Source organism: Lonchura striata, chromosome 1A (genome assembly GCF_050655825.1).
Source record: "Lonchura striata isolate lonStrDom1 chromosome 1A, ASM5065582v1, whole genome shotgun sequence".
Taxonomy (NCBI): Eukaryota; Metazoa; Chordata; class Aves; order Passeriformes; family Estrildidae; genus Lonchura; species Lonchura striata.
In genome coordinates this window covers 57,325,159-57,339,419 of record NC_140741.1, presented here as the reverse complement: position 1 = coordinate 57,339,419, position 14,261 = coordinate 57,325,159, and the positions used below count along the sequence as shown (strand labels likewise).

Genomic DNA, 14,261 nt, shown 5'->3' with positions numbered 1-14,261 from the left:
GTGGACAGACACAAACTTTTCAAAAGTACCTTTGGAATGAAACTGATGACTCAGTCTCACATCTTTTTCTGATATTTTTAAAGAAAGATCTTTCTTCTTAGGAAGGAGTTATGTGGCTTCAGAAATAAAGACTGCAGAATTGGATTCAGGCTTGAATTAATTGCAAGGTTATAAAGGGATCATTAACAGCTTCTTCTGCTAGTTGTAAATTCTGTCACAGATGTTTGGGATTTGGCCATAAAGGTGAAAATTTCCTTTACTAGAGTTATCTGAGGGAGACAGCCCTGGCTGGGAAAAAGGTGAGGCAGGAGCAAAAGACAGGGTTCATGTTTACCTGAATATGTCAGCAGTTTGCTCTAAAGGGATGCAAAGCAGAATTAAAGCTGTCCCTCACTCCTCTGGGAAGATCAGATTGCAAAACTGCTGCTTAACCTTTCTCAAGAGAGGTGGTTGGTTGGTGAGTACTGATTCACTATGGAGTGTTTGTCTTACATTTTGATTTGTATCTGGCCCACTAGGAAAAAGAATTGGCTGTTTTCATTGGTAGATTATAAGACTATGCAATCCTTGACTGAGACAAGTATCTGTGACCTGTCTTGGAAGATGGAGAAATCAATGACCAGGTGACAAGTCCTGTGTTTAGTAGCCCCAGAATGTATTTCACAGCTTGAAGCTGCTTGCATAACAGCAGGGAGTAGACTCCAGCTCTGAGGTTTAAAGTGTTTACTCTGTGAAAATCCTCTGAGTTCAATTTTCTTCAGATATTTATGATCCAGTGAAAATTAAATTGTGGTAGAAGGCTTATGAAGCATGAACAGATACATAAGAGAATGCACACAGTTGGATATTCACATCTGCAAATTTTCCATTAAAATCCTGACTGCCTGCTTGGGGAAAAAAAATAATTGGCTCAGAATTACACAACTGAATTTAGTTACTTGAAGTAATTAGGACAGTGTATGTGGCTTGTGAAGGGGCCACAAGGGTGACTTTTTGTATAGAATCATAGCTTCTAACTTATTAAAAGATGAAGTAATATAAAGTGCCTCCCTTGTTTTAATGATCTGCTGGGACTAGGGACGAAAGCAAACTGTGGAACTGGAACTCCAACTACTGCTCTGCAGTGTGATAGTGGTTCAAAAAGAACTTTAGAAATAATATTTTGAGTCTATCAGCTTACCAGCTACTTTGGAGATTGTGTACAGCTGTGAAAGAGGGGGTACACTGCTCTGCAGTGGCTTGCATAGAATGGGTATGAGGGGCTAACAACATAGTTCCATTTTCAGTAGTGTTTGTGTACTTTTTTCACAGAGAGAAAACAATTTAATCCTTTGTCACAATAAGTCTTTTGGGAAATACAGAAGTCTAGTATTAAGTCTACTTTCTGTCCTTTTCCGCTTGTGGGGTATTATGTGGTGGTTATCTGTAGTAACATCTGGGGATATTGCAGTTTAAAAAGACTTAATTTTATGAATTTTTATTAAAAGTTTGTTGAGTGGTGGGTGCTTTTTTTTTTGTTTGTTTTTAATACTATGTGAAAGATGCTGCATATACAATACATAGAATGGTAGCAGAAAATAAATTGGCCTGGATTTAAAAAAAACAGTCTTTGGAGACATAGAAATGCTAATTTTGGGCTAAATTGCTAGCATATACTTTGTAGTAGACAAAAATTGTAGAGAAGTAATTTCCTGGCATTCAAGCATATATCTGAGAACACCTGTTATTATAATTCCAGCTTTATGTTCCAAGTGAATAGAACTCAATAAATATTACATTTTGTTCTCATTTTCTGTATACAGACTTCAGTTTCAATTTACATAAACTGTGTGCTGTGGAGTGTTTTTCTGCTTTCTCCACTTGTTATGTATATTTTCATATACATGGAGACACCTTGAATGGCTTTGCTATCTCTCTGAGGCATACTGTATAAGGGGATGTGTTCCCCAGATTTATTCTCCTTATGTCAATTGTTTTACTCTATAAAGAAATCCAGGATATTATGTTTCATGTTAAAGATTATGACAGTCAGGTGACAAACATATAGAGCCTGTTTGTTCCATGTTTGGTGATACTTGTGTTGCCCTGGTATTCTAGATTGTGTCTTTGGTCAAAAAATCAAAATATTATAAAAGATTGTTCAGCCCATTCTGTGCTTCTGAATGCCTTGATCTAGCAATCTGTGTAGTGCTGTGACAGGCTGGGATTCTAAGATAGAGCATGTGTTGATTTGCATAAAGATGGATAAAAATATTTGAGAATTGGTACTGCTGTATTTCCCCCTTTTCTGCTGTTTCTGGTTGTTTGTGAATTGTACTTTCCTACTGTTTCAAGAAATCCTCAGTAATGCAAATATTAATAGGTTTAATAGCAACCAAATGCGATATGATTTTAAAACTGGATTTTAGTTTCTACATTCACATCATAATTTTGCAATTGTAACAGGGAGGAGTAAAATACTGATTTGTTAGCTGTATGAAAAAGAACTTTTGTTTACCTTGTGTTTTAAAAATGGGCATAATTAAATCATTGCTAACCAAGAAAACAAATTGTAAGTGCTTTCACTAAAGTCTTTAATTTGCAGTGTTCATTTGCAAAAACCCAGGGGATAATGGGGATTGATCCTGCGATGGATGCATAATTTGATGCTTCTGGTGCATGCAGCACTCTCATCCTAATGACTTTCAAATGATGGAAAAAATGAGTTGTATTCATCTGCCATTGCCTGAGAATCTTGCTTGCATGTATCAAATACTGCAATCAGTTCAGAGGCTGATGGGAACTGACAGCACATAATCTCATTCCAGTGAATCTGTGTGCTCCCAGCAGGTTATTACTGGGTTTTTTTCAACACCTGTAGATTTTGCACTTTGATTTTCCTGTTTTGTAGTCTTTCAAACTCTCCTTCCCAAACCCATATCTCTTATGCAGACACAGACTGGTCTGTGATTAATGTCTTGCTGTTTTGAGAGGGAGAGTTGCAGAATGGCTCTCACAGACAGAGAAAAGATTAAAAATGGAGGGAGTCTCTTTGGTCATGTAGCTACCATGCCATACATGCCACATGACTGGGCATGATTTGACTAATGGGGAGGAAAACTAGGGAGAAAAAGAGTGAGAAGCTTTGTGGTCACCCCCTTTTCTCCTGTGCCCTATAGGGCAAACATTCAGCCTGTAGCCATAGAATCAGAAATTAATTCATTTTGTCCAGTTGAACAGAAGTTTACTGCTGACATCTCCATAATAAATATGCTGGTTTGTGATGAAGATTGAAACCCTTTTCTTTGGCCTCCATGGCAAACTGAAATAGAGATAGCTTGTGCTTGTCCTCCAGCCCGAGCCTGTTGACAACTAAGGACTTGGAGATGGGGATGCCTTTGTAAGCACAGTCCTCAAGGCTAAAATCATTCTGCTTCTCTTACCAGGCAGCAGTATCTGAAGCAAACAGAAAAGGGCTCCTGAGCCAGGAGGTACCTTGTATGACACGTATTCAGACAGAAATTACCGTGACCTCTGGGTTACCTTTGCTTATGTAAGACAGGGGATGGCAGAGCAAGAGAAGGGAGACTGCTGCCAGCCCCAGGGAGCAGTGTGGGCAGGGCATACTCTGCCTGCTTCCAGTAAATTAAAAAACTTCCTGAGACAGTGCGGAGTGGCTTTAACTTCTTACTGGCATTGACATAACATCATATCTGGTCATCATAGCACTTATGCTGTCTGCTCATAGACAAACTTACCTGCTTCAGACATTTCTATAGCATTCCCTCAGCCTGAGGAACTGAGGCTCCTGAACCAACACTCCATTTCCTCTGAAGATCCAGTGTTTCTAAGGACTTGGTCTGGTGAAACCATTACTATATGGAGTATCACACAGTAGGAAAATCCTATGGGTGTTTGATGAATCTTCTAAATTTTTGACTTGAGTCCAACAAACATGTGGGCCCCTGTGAATTTCCACGCTGCTTCAAGGCATCTGTTGCTTTTAATTTTTGGGGAGGTTTTGTATGTTTGGTTCATATTAACACAAAATGAAAAGACATGCTTTTATTTCTGGTGGAACTCTTTTGGGTGCTAGAGTTGCCCATGAGCACATTTGGATTCCAGGACTCTCGGGTGCTGGGAGTTCTTCAATTAGCAGGGACTATCTTCTGCCACTGGCTTTTTTTGCTCTGTCTCTCTAACTATGCCACTCTTGCCTGTCCTTTTCCTACTTAACTGTTTTTTTTTTTTTCTCTCTGTCATTTTACAGTAGAAGTTGTAATGTTACTGAACCACTGCTGTGCCTCTCTGTCCTTTCTGCATCAATCAAGTCATGTGGAACACAGAAAATGCCTTGAAGGTCACAGCCTCCCCTTTGCTCTGCCTATACATTGAAATAAAGGGTGCAAGCAAGAAGGAAACTAACTGTGCCCCCTTTTTAGGGGGTGATCTGAACCCTGCACCTCAGTTCTAGTTCTGATGTTGGCTGTCCCATTTGTAACTTTCATTTCCTCACATGAGCAGTACTATATGGTTGTTAAAGGAACTGGGATTTCTATAAAACAAAATTTCCCATGCTGCAATATGGAAAATCTCATCTGACCCCTCTGTAGTGCAGGATGAGTAATGTGAATGGAAATCATGTGGAAATTGCAACACGGTGAGGGATCCTATGCAGTGGCAGAGAACTGAAGCATGAAAATCCCAAACTAAACATGACAACCCATTATTTCTCTTATTACATTTGTCAGGGTTCTTTTTTGTTCACCCTGCTGTATACAGGTGAAACAAATGTCTATAGATTCCAAGGTGAAGTTTGTTTTAGAGTCATTGTCTGTCATTTGTTTTTCCAACAGTATGATGCAGATGTATTTTTGATACTGTCTAATCTCCACATCTACCCATTTTTCATATTGCATTTATGCAACTGATATGTTGCACCTACAGTATGTACAGTATGGTATTATCATCTTATTTCAAGCCCGTTTCAGTAAATTTAAACTTCTAAGTCTGTCCTCCCATGCACTTGCAGTCCCTTCCAGACACTGCCTGTACTGTGCGTAGAAAATGTGTGTTTTCTGTCTCAGTGTGTCAGTTGAGCCCTAAGTGAGTATCACACAATACAGCCTTTCTGTTTGGCAGCAGACCTCTGGAAGGACGTTCTGGTTTTGTATTGTGAAAGAGCATAAATAAGTTGCGTATTCATTTAAGATGTAGAACATCTCCTACTTCTGTCTTACAGAAAGTCCTTTTATCCTGTCATAGGAGGAAGAATGGCACAATCTGTCTCTTAGAAATCCATATTAGTTCTTTCCTAACACTCTATGACCTACTGGGTGTTTGCAAAGCGAGAGCTTATTTCCTCTCCTGTTTCCATGTTTCCTGTGAACTGAAGTTCAACAGGGCCAGGCAATCTCTAATCAGTCAGCATTATTTGTTGCTCTCACAAAGACAGAAAATTTTCTGCTGAATGGAAGTTCCCACACAGAGTCTGTCTCTTATCTGGCGGTAACTATCATCTATTTAATTTCTATTTTCACAGCATTTTATAGACATCATGTTGTCTGTCTCTACTTTTGATGGAAAATTTCTGTCATATTTCTTTTCAATAGTCACTGCTGAATATACAGTCCTTTGTTTAGAGAATTACTATGACAGTGGAAATTGTGGTAGTCTACTTTCCAAAACAGTGGGAGTTAGAGAGCAGAGTCCTGTCTCTGATGCAAAAGCATTGATCTGCCTGTAGCTGTTAGTACTGGGAGATTGAAACACATCAGTCCAAATTCACTCAAAATAATCTGAAACTTTTGAATGACAACTCATTTCTCTTTGCATAGAATATAGAGAGTGTCTGGGATAGATATTTAGGTGCCACAGATTAAGAAAACAAGTCAGCTGGATGAATATGGGCAACAGGGAGCAAGTAAATGCACTTTGAATTTAATTATTTACTGCATGAATTGATGCAGTCACTTAACTTTCTGCAAAAAACATGGGGACCTTCACTAAAAGTGGAATGGCTGAGAAGGACTCCTTTTGGTTACAATTGTGGTACCCAAAGTGCTGAGATTAAAAGACAGGTTGATGAAGCAACTAATTTAGGTTGTGATGCAAATTTCACTAAAATTAATGCATGGACTGCAACTTCAAGAGGGCTGAACTGAGTTCTAAGAGATAAAAAAATTCACTAAACACAGAATCTGAGAATATCCTGATGTGGAAGGGCCCCACAAGGATCATCAAGTCCAACTCCTGGCCCTACACAGGACCATCCCCAAGAGTCACACCATGTGTCCAAACACTTCTTGAGCTTTGTCAGGCTGGTGCTGTGACCACTTCCCTGGGGAGTCTGTGCCATTGCCCAGCCACCCTCTGGGTGATGAGCCTTTTTCTACTATCCAGCCTAAACCTCCCCTGACACAACTTCAGGCCATTCTCTTGAATCCTGCGACTGATCACCACAAAGAGACCAGTTCCTCCTGGAACAGCACCTCCTGTTCCCTTCTCAGGGAAGCTGCAGACTGCAGTGAGGTCTCCCTTTAGTCTCCTCCAGGCTGAGCACACCAAGTGACCTCAGCCACTTCTCATATGGCTTCCATTAAAGGCCCTTCACCATCTTCATTGCCCTCCTTTGGATGGTCTCTAGTAGTTAAATCACAAGACACTACAGAATATTTTTCTTGCTGCTTAAAGCTTTTATTTAGTTTAAAAATTTCAAGTCTTTTTCTTAAATAAAAATCTGCTTATGGTGAACTGCAAATGGATGGTCTGACTACAGCAGAGGAGGAGTTAATGAAAGCTTTGTCTGTTCTTATTTTTCCTCAAAATTTTCAGTTTAAGATTTTTCCTATATCTGAACTTGACCAAATATAATGTCTTTTATATTTAAATACCTTAATTATTTTTCACATTAGTATCTTGTTCAATTTCAGCTTGCTAGTTTTGGGGGAGAGAATGACAATCAGGTCAGCTGATGCCTCTGTGTACTGCTCCTCCCCAAAGCAGGTCTTATTAGAGCAGGTGACTTGGGTAGACCAATGTTGGGGTTTGAGTATCTCCAAGGATGGAGGTTCCATGGCCTTTCTGAGAATCCCAATCCATTGCCTGGCCAAAACACATCTCTGTTGAGCAGATGACACCCGAAGCAGCGCTGAAAGCACTGTCATGATCTCGGTGGATGGACAAGTATCCTGGATTTCCTCTAGGAACAAGCAAGCATTCATATTTCTAAAGAGACCTTATGTGCAATAGATATTCCATCCTACCTTGGGTTTTTTTTGATAGCCTCATTTAGGGTTTAACTGTTATGCACACAAAGTGGTCTTGTTGGAATTTTTGAAACAAGGAACGTTTTCTCCTTGTTTCAAAAATTCCAACAAGACCACTTTGTCCACCTTGACCACTGGATCTCCCATTCAGTATTTCTAGCTAGATTTCTGTTGCCGTGCAAGACCGGCTCCAGGTGGGAACCTGTGGGGGCATGGCGGGAGGAGAGGAGAGGCAGGGCCGCTTTCCCCTTCGGCTCTGCGAGGCTCAGTTCTAGCACGGGAACAGATGAAATAGAAACACGGGGCTCGGGTGAAAACACGTGTTTATTGTGGGAGCGTGTTCCCGAGACGCCGGGGCACTGACTGAGGGTCAGTTATACCCTGTGCTGGGGCCGGGGGTGAACCTGAGCCGCGGCCAATGGGGATAGTGCAGGAGCAGGGAAACCCCGGGGACCGTGATGGGAAAGGCGGGGGTTGGGGGGGGACAGGGACCGACCTCATGGCAAAGGGGAGTGATAAGGGAACAAAGGATCGGGACAAGGGACTGGGGGGGGAGGGGGGAGGGGCAGGCTGGGTCGCAGGACAAAAGGGGGAACACGCGGGAAGCGGGGGAGGGGGAATGGGGGGGGAAGAAGAGAAAATTACAAATCCCACAGATTTCTTTGTTGGCTGCTACAGAGCTTGCTGTTAAGGAGCTTGCTATTGTGCCTTTGGATCAGTGAAGAAGATTCCACCAGATCTTTTGGTAGATGTGGAGCTATCTAAGCTGACTGCTGAGATCTTTACCTCAAACCAGTCACAGTGTCACTTCTATGAGTGCATTTGATACTGATTTGGTAGGAAGCCAGTCTGGGTACAGGCAGGAGGGGAATATCACCTCCTGTAGCCTTCCAGCAAACGTTTGGGACTGAAAACTTCCATGGTACTGGCCTCCATCCCAGCTGACCTGCAAAAATCAGTTTGAGGAAGCCAGAAAAGCCCAGAGGAACAGTAAGGTCTAGAACTAGAATTAAAGGTGACTCTGTTTTTTGCTGACCCCTTAGGGCTTGCTTCTTAAAAGATTTGCCCTCCTGATTTCTTGAGGCTGGGCACACTTTGTAGAGGTGGGATGACAGGTAGCTGCCTCCTCCCTTCCCTGCTAGTATATGGCAGTACTGCAGCTCATACTTGGAGTGATAGAGGCTCCTTTTTTCCTCTTGGAGCCTCCTGGAGATATGTCAGTAAACCACATGCATGGTGTCATGGGAAATATTTAATGCTGCAACTTTCTTAAAAGATTAAATTTTTTTCCCTTGGTAAACATTATATGAATATTAAATAAAATATTAGCTCAACAAGTTGCATGTATTACTAGCAGCATGCACTCACAGGGATGCTCATTACACTGCTGGTTTTGAAGGGTCTTGTTTTTGAAATGGTGAAAGTTGCTTCTTGTATTTAAGTACCATTTCTAGTTTTTCAGTTTCTGGTGTAATATTAGTATTGAGACCCAGAGGAAAAAAAAAAAAACAACTTCAAAAACATACAATCTAACATCTCCTGATTGTTTTTTTAAAGCAAGGTTTTCAATCCTGGAGGATTCTTAGTTTTTAAAAATACTGAAATTCTGCTTTGACTAGACTTGCTCTGCAGCCTTGTACTTTCTATAACCATTAAAATCAGACTCAGTTTTGGTCTCAAAACTTGAATGTTAATACTGCTAATTAACTTTTGGCATGGTAAGATGGCAAGATTATTAAAATGTTTTTTAGTTTCATGTCCCTGTGTTGACTGATTGGATTGTTTGGATGTCATTAGGCTACTTATTAATAGCAAGTGTATGAGCAATGCGCTATAAGCAGGGGAAGTAATTCCTGGCTGCTTAACTAGAAGTTCAAATGTTAATTTTTGTTAGTGTTTAAATTGAATGAAAGCATCATTTTGGTAAATTCTTCAGTATTCCAAAGAAATTGATTAAACAAGTGCAATTGAGGCAACAACCTTAATTTCTCCTTTTATTATACAAGTTGACAGTGCCAGTATTAGCCTGCAGTCTTCCTGACTTGCTTATGAATGTTGTACATTGCTTTGCAGTCACTTAATAAAATTAAATTTTCTGAACTGGAAAGAAACTGTTCAATTATTTTTAGAATAAGAGCCCAGATATCCACAGCATGGAGATAAGTCATATTTTATAAAAAAATATCCTCAGTTGAAAGATATATTTTGTAAAAGATCCCCTAATGGAGACAGTGTTTAATCTTTCTGTTGTCTCTGGATTTTATGTACATGACTGAGTTCATGATTCAACACACACACACCATTTACCACCCTTGCCCTTTTAACCACCCCATGCATTAAAACCCAATACTTCTGGACAGGAAAAAAAATTAGGACCAATCCATCCCTCCTACCAGAGATCTCTTACAGACTGATGTTCTTCCTGCACCAGAACTCAATAAAAGAACAATAAAATAACTCTTTTTTTTTTTTTTTAAGTCTAGTTCAAGAACGTGACCATTTGTATTGATTTTTACCTTGAGAAGTGTGTGTAAAACTTGGGATCAGCTAGGGAATCTGTTCTGTTGGGTCATTCTGTCATGATTTAATAGCTGTGGAGCTCTTCTAGGCTCTGTGAATGGAGCCTGAAAAATCTCCAGAGCCTTTGTATAGTCTTCATTACTATGGTGTTTATTAGAAATGGTATTTGGCTGCTCAACAGCCTGCGACTGAGATAAGAGCAGAGTATTAGCCCCTGTAGTATAATTTTGGCTTTGTATCTCCTATTTCTACTCTAGCAGCCAGGGAAATGCTCATGCCTGGAACTTTTCTCATCCCTGCAGTTTTCTGCCCTTCCAGGTTCAAAGTATATTTTAGGTCTGGCTTCAAGCCCAGTGGGTCTAAGACTGAAGGGCTACTCCTGGGTTTTTCAGTGACTGAAGGAGGACATTGATTTAATGATTCAGGTTTGCTAGATATATGGGGATATTGCTGCATCTTAGAAGTTAAAGGTAGGGTTTAAGTTTGGGTGGGGTTTTTTTGAGTTTAAGGTTGCCTACTGGTAATAAGTGGACATGCAGATCTAAGTTCTATATGAGTAAACTGAAGAAGACCATGATGCTATCATTGCTGATCCATGCTTTGGTATTAACTGGCAGTTGTCTTAAGTGCTTAAGAGAGAGTGTTCTGCACTGTTAATACACATCTGACAAAACAATGCAGAGAATGTATTTACAGGAAAACCAGCTAAAATTATTTCTAAAAAGGGAAATTTAATAAAGTGGAAAATAGATTGAAAGTACTGGTTAGCTAAGCACTACTGGTATGTTGTAGCTGTCCCTCAAATTTTCCTCATTAGAGGGCTATGGTTTGGTGCAGGTTTGTGATCAGAAGACCAAGCAGTGCCCTCAGAAAGCAGATCAAAAATCTATAAATCTGCTTTTTAAAGCATGCTGCAGAGAAAGGCACAACAAAATCATCATCCTTTGCTGTATCTGTAATAAATAATAAAACTGGAATGGGGCAGGATGATAAAAGGACTAAATGAATGTTCTTAATGAATGCCTTTGTATAGACTTAAAAATAATTTGGTCAAAACAAAAGTTCGGAGGTTTACTCTGGCTGCTCTTTTGTTGTTCAGACTGGCTGATGAATACAATAGTCTTGCTGGCCTTAATATTCATTAATTCAAATCATGTCAGTCATTATCTGTCCTCATGATAGAAGAGGTACTCATGTATTAGTGGCTCCATTTCTCAGTATAATTGCAGTTTGTGCACATCTGCAAGTAGTGATTTTGAGTTTTGCTTTTTATTGTTTCTTGTTCCACTAAATCAGTCATAGAAGAAAATGTGGAGTCATCTGAGGAGAAGATCTAAGTAGCCTGCTGGTCTATCTTCAAATCAAATATCTAGCAAACTGGCCTGGAAAAAACAACACCATCTGGATATGGAAAGAACCCTTAAGATGTTTTTGCATCACAGAAGGTTATTGACAGGGTAAATGTGCAGCAGTAAAAACCTGCCAGAAATCTGTAGCTGGTCCATGTGCTTTCCAGCAGCAGTGGGTGTTAAAACTTCCTGGACTAACAGCCTGCAGCTGTGCTTTAATTAGGTCCCCGTGAATTTCAGCTCTCACTGAAGTTCAGTTCCTAGATTTTAGGACTACTTGGGGAAAAAAACCCTCCTTGTTTGATTTATTATTTTCAGTTCCCTGGTATGGATCTCTCCCCAAAGTTTTTCATCATCAATAGATGAAACATAGTGTTTTATCCAATCTAAACTAGTGGTAGCTTACAAAGTATGTGCTTAGCCATCTAAAAAGATCAGCTATTAACTTATACTGTTCTTAAAGCCAAAAGCCTGAAATTTCTGTTAATAATGGTTACCAGATGTTTCCCTAACAATTGTTAAAACCTCTTCTAAAGATAAGCCTTTGGAGAGTTGCATTCCACCACTAACCTAGCAGAAGCACAGATGATACTTTAGGTTATCATGGCAAAGGCAGTGGGTGTCACATTTAGCCTGATTACTTATTCAGTATGGATAGCTATTACTTACATGAAGATGCTTGGGAACGGGCTTTGGAATAAAGGACAAGTAGAATAATGTGTCTGCTTTTAGCTAGAACCAGCTGCCTCATCAAGTCCACTCCCATGATCAGTGCTTGTCACTCATTTGAAGGTATAAATCAGTATTTTAGCACCAGTACAGCTAGTTGGACTGTTTGTTCAGAAGCTCTCTCCAGGCCTGGAGGAAAAAATTGATCTCATCCCTCTGATTGGAGGAAAAATTATATTGCATCCTGCTATTTACCTGCACTCTCTCAGCACACTTCAACAACTGTCTTAGATTTGGGGAGCTGTAAAGAATGCTTTCAGTGTGTTCTGTTAAGCAGAGCTCTTTCCAGGAGCTGACCCAATCGAAATCAAAATGTGGTGAAAGTGAAGTTGAAAGAAAAGTGGCTTAAAAGCCAGCCTGTGCTGTAGTCACTCTGTGAACTTTTCCCCTCTCATTTGAGTTCATTATCCTAACCTGAGGAAACTTAAAATCAGACTGAGTGCAGATGTTATCAAATACAACTCTGTGCTCTCTATTCAGAGCTCTGTGCTGCCTCCTGACTCTTCTTCATTTTTAGCTTTTGAATAATGTAGCATTCGCATGATTTATTACACAAAACATTCTGGCAGCAGAAAGGATCAAGAGTAGGTGGAGCCATTATAGCTGTTATCTAATTCCTTTTGAGTGTTAGAGAGTATTAAATTTTAAAACAGGGGTTTTTTTATGTGTGCTCCAAGGTTTCCATTTTATGTTGAAAAAGGAATTGATTATCTAATAGTTAGTTGGCTCTCCCTAAACAAGGTAAGATCCAAATGCTGGAAATCAAAAGCAAGAACTTCCAGTAGCCTCAGGAGGGGCAGGGGATTTAACTCCCTTAAGCGTGACTACAAAGGAGTTCTCTGGAGGGTAGCCTGGACATCTCCCTTACCAGCCTTGCCTGCTTTTGTGAGAGCAGAGGTGGTGCTGGAGGAAAACAGGCACTCCCTCCTGGTGTGTGACTTCCACAGCAGACTGGCCTGGATTTACCAGGATTGTGGTGTGAGGAAGGAGGAGGTAGGTAGGGACAAACTTGTACCTTTTTAAGAAGCCTCTGCAGGCTGCAGTGAATAAAGGATGGCTAAACATGGGAGCATGGGAAGTACTAGCAGATGTCATAAACCTCATATTCAAGCACAGCATTGTTTTTTCCCAGTTGAGAAGACAACTCGTGTTGGATGATGCAATGGGCCACTTGTCATGAGAACAGGGAACAGTCATAGCCCTAATCCATATCTGTGGGTTAGGCAGCGGGATCTCGGAGAGGGAAGTGTCACCATCTGAAATATCCTCAGCAAGGCGATAGTGCTGCAGCCCCTCTCCTGTTTCATGTCCTCTTATGTTGGATTTTGTGGCTTGAGGAGACCATGTATCTCACCAATGAGCTGTGAACAGTACAAGTTCCAAACACAGCAGAGGGACCTGACAAAAGAGGGGTGTAAGGGGAAGGCAACATGAGCCTTGCACTCTGTGGTGAACAAGTGCTGTGTCTTCATGGTTCAGCTCGTGCTACCCACAGCGCCTCTCAGATGCAGCTAATGCAGAGAGCAGGACTGAACTGGCTGTGAATAATAGATCTAGAATATTTTGGGAAAATAGCACTATAAAAAATCAAAAAAGATGAGCTAGTGGTTGCACTGCTTCAGTAAAGCTTGCTCTGCAGTGCAGAAGCAATGAAGATTGTCTTACTCTTTTGTTTGATCAAAAAGTGTATTAATATAATTATTTGGTTAATTCTTTTGCTCATTCTGCTAGCCTGAGAACAAGACATGGGAGTGCTTTAGGCATCTCCAATCTACAAGCAGTCTTGTCTGTTTAACTTTAAGCTTGATTGTCTGTGACTGTGTAGGGAGGAGGAACAAAGGCTTTATTTTTCTTTCGTTTGCCTTAGTAACCTTGCAATGAAAAGTCAAACCAGTTTGCATATTTTTATAGGATTTAAATGTAGTTTATAAAGAAGAAGTACATAATTGGAAAAAGAGCAAACCTAGGTCCTCCTTGCAGTTTCTTGTTCCTGCAGAGTTTCCAGCCTGTTCAGGGATATTCAGCTATTAAAATTCATTCTGGAAACATTGCCCACATGTCTTTGGTTAGAAAAAGCAGCCTTTAGAAACACTGTAAGCACCTCAAGCCCTCCTGCAACTTCTGCCCATCCTAGACAGACAGGGTGAGTGCATGTTCATGCAGTGCGAGAGGCTTTGCATTCACGAAGGAGGAGGAGTCATCATCAAGTTTTGAGGAAGGCTCTCAGGCTATCTTTAGCAGACAGACGACTGCTGGGTTGCACTTATAGAAATAGAAACAACTTTCTTGTCTGACTTCAGTGTTGTTGAGGTCCTTGCTGCTCAGCTTATGCTTTCATGTCTCTCCAGGGATAACTCCTACAGCTGCTACAGGAAGTCTGAAACCATCTACCTCTCCATGTTAATGGTACCTACTT

General features: G+C 40.5%; 1 protein-coding gene across 5 annotated transcripts in view; it reads left to right on the top strand.

The window, feature by feature from the left end:
* TMCC3 (transmembrane and coiled-coil domain family 3) overlaps positions 1 to 14,261 on the top strand; it is a 132,677-nt gene that overhangs the window by 28,675 nt on the left and 89,741 nt on the right. The window contains exon 1 of one of the 5 annotated variants that reach the window (XM_085568445.1): positions 170 to 457. The exons of 3 other annotated variants lie outside the window; for them this stretch is intronic. In XM_085568445.1, the coding sequence (XP_085424571.1) occupies positions 341 to 457 (117 nt within the window). In that variant the 5' untranslated portion in view covers positions 170 to 340. Of the gene's footprint in view, positions 1 to 169; positions 458 to 10,970; positions 14,252 to 14,261 lie in introns of those variants that run through there. One more of the 5 variants, XM_085568448.1, reaches the window with a different exon arrangement.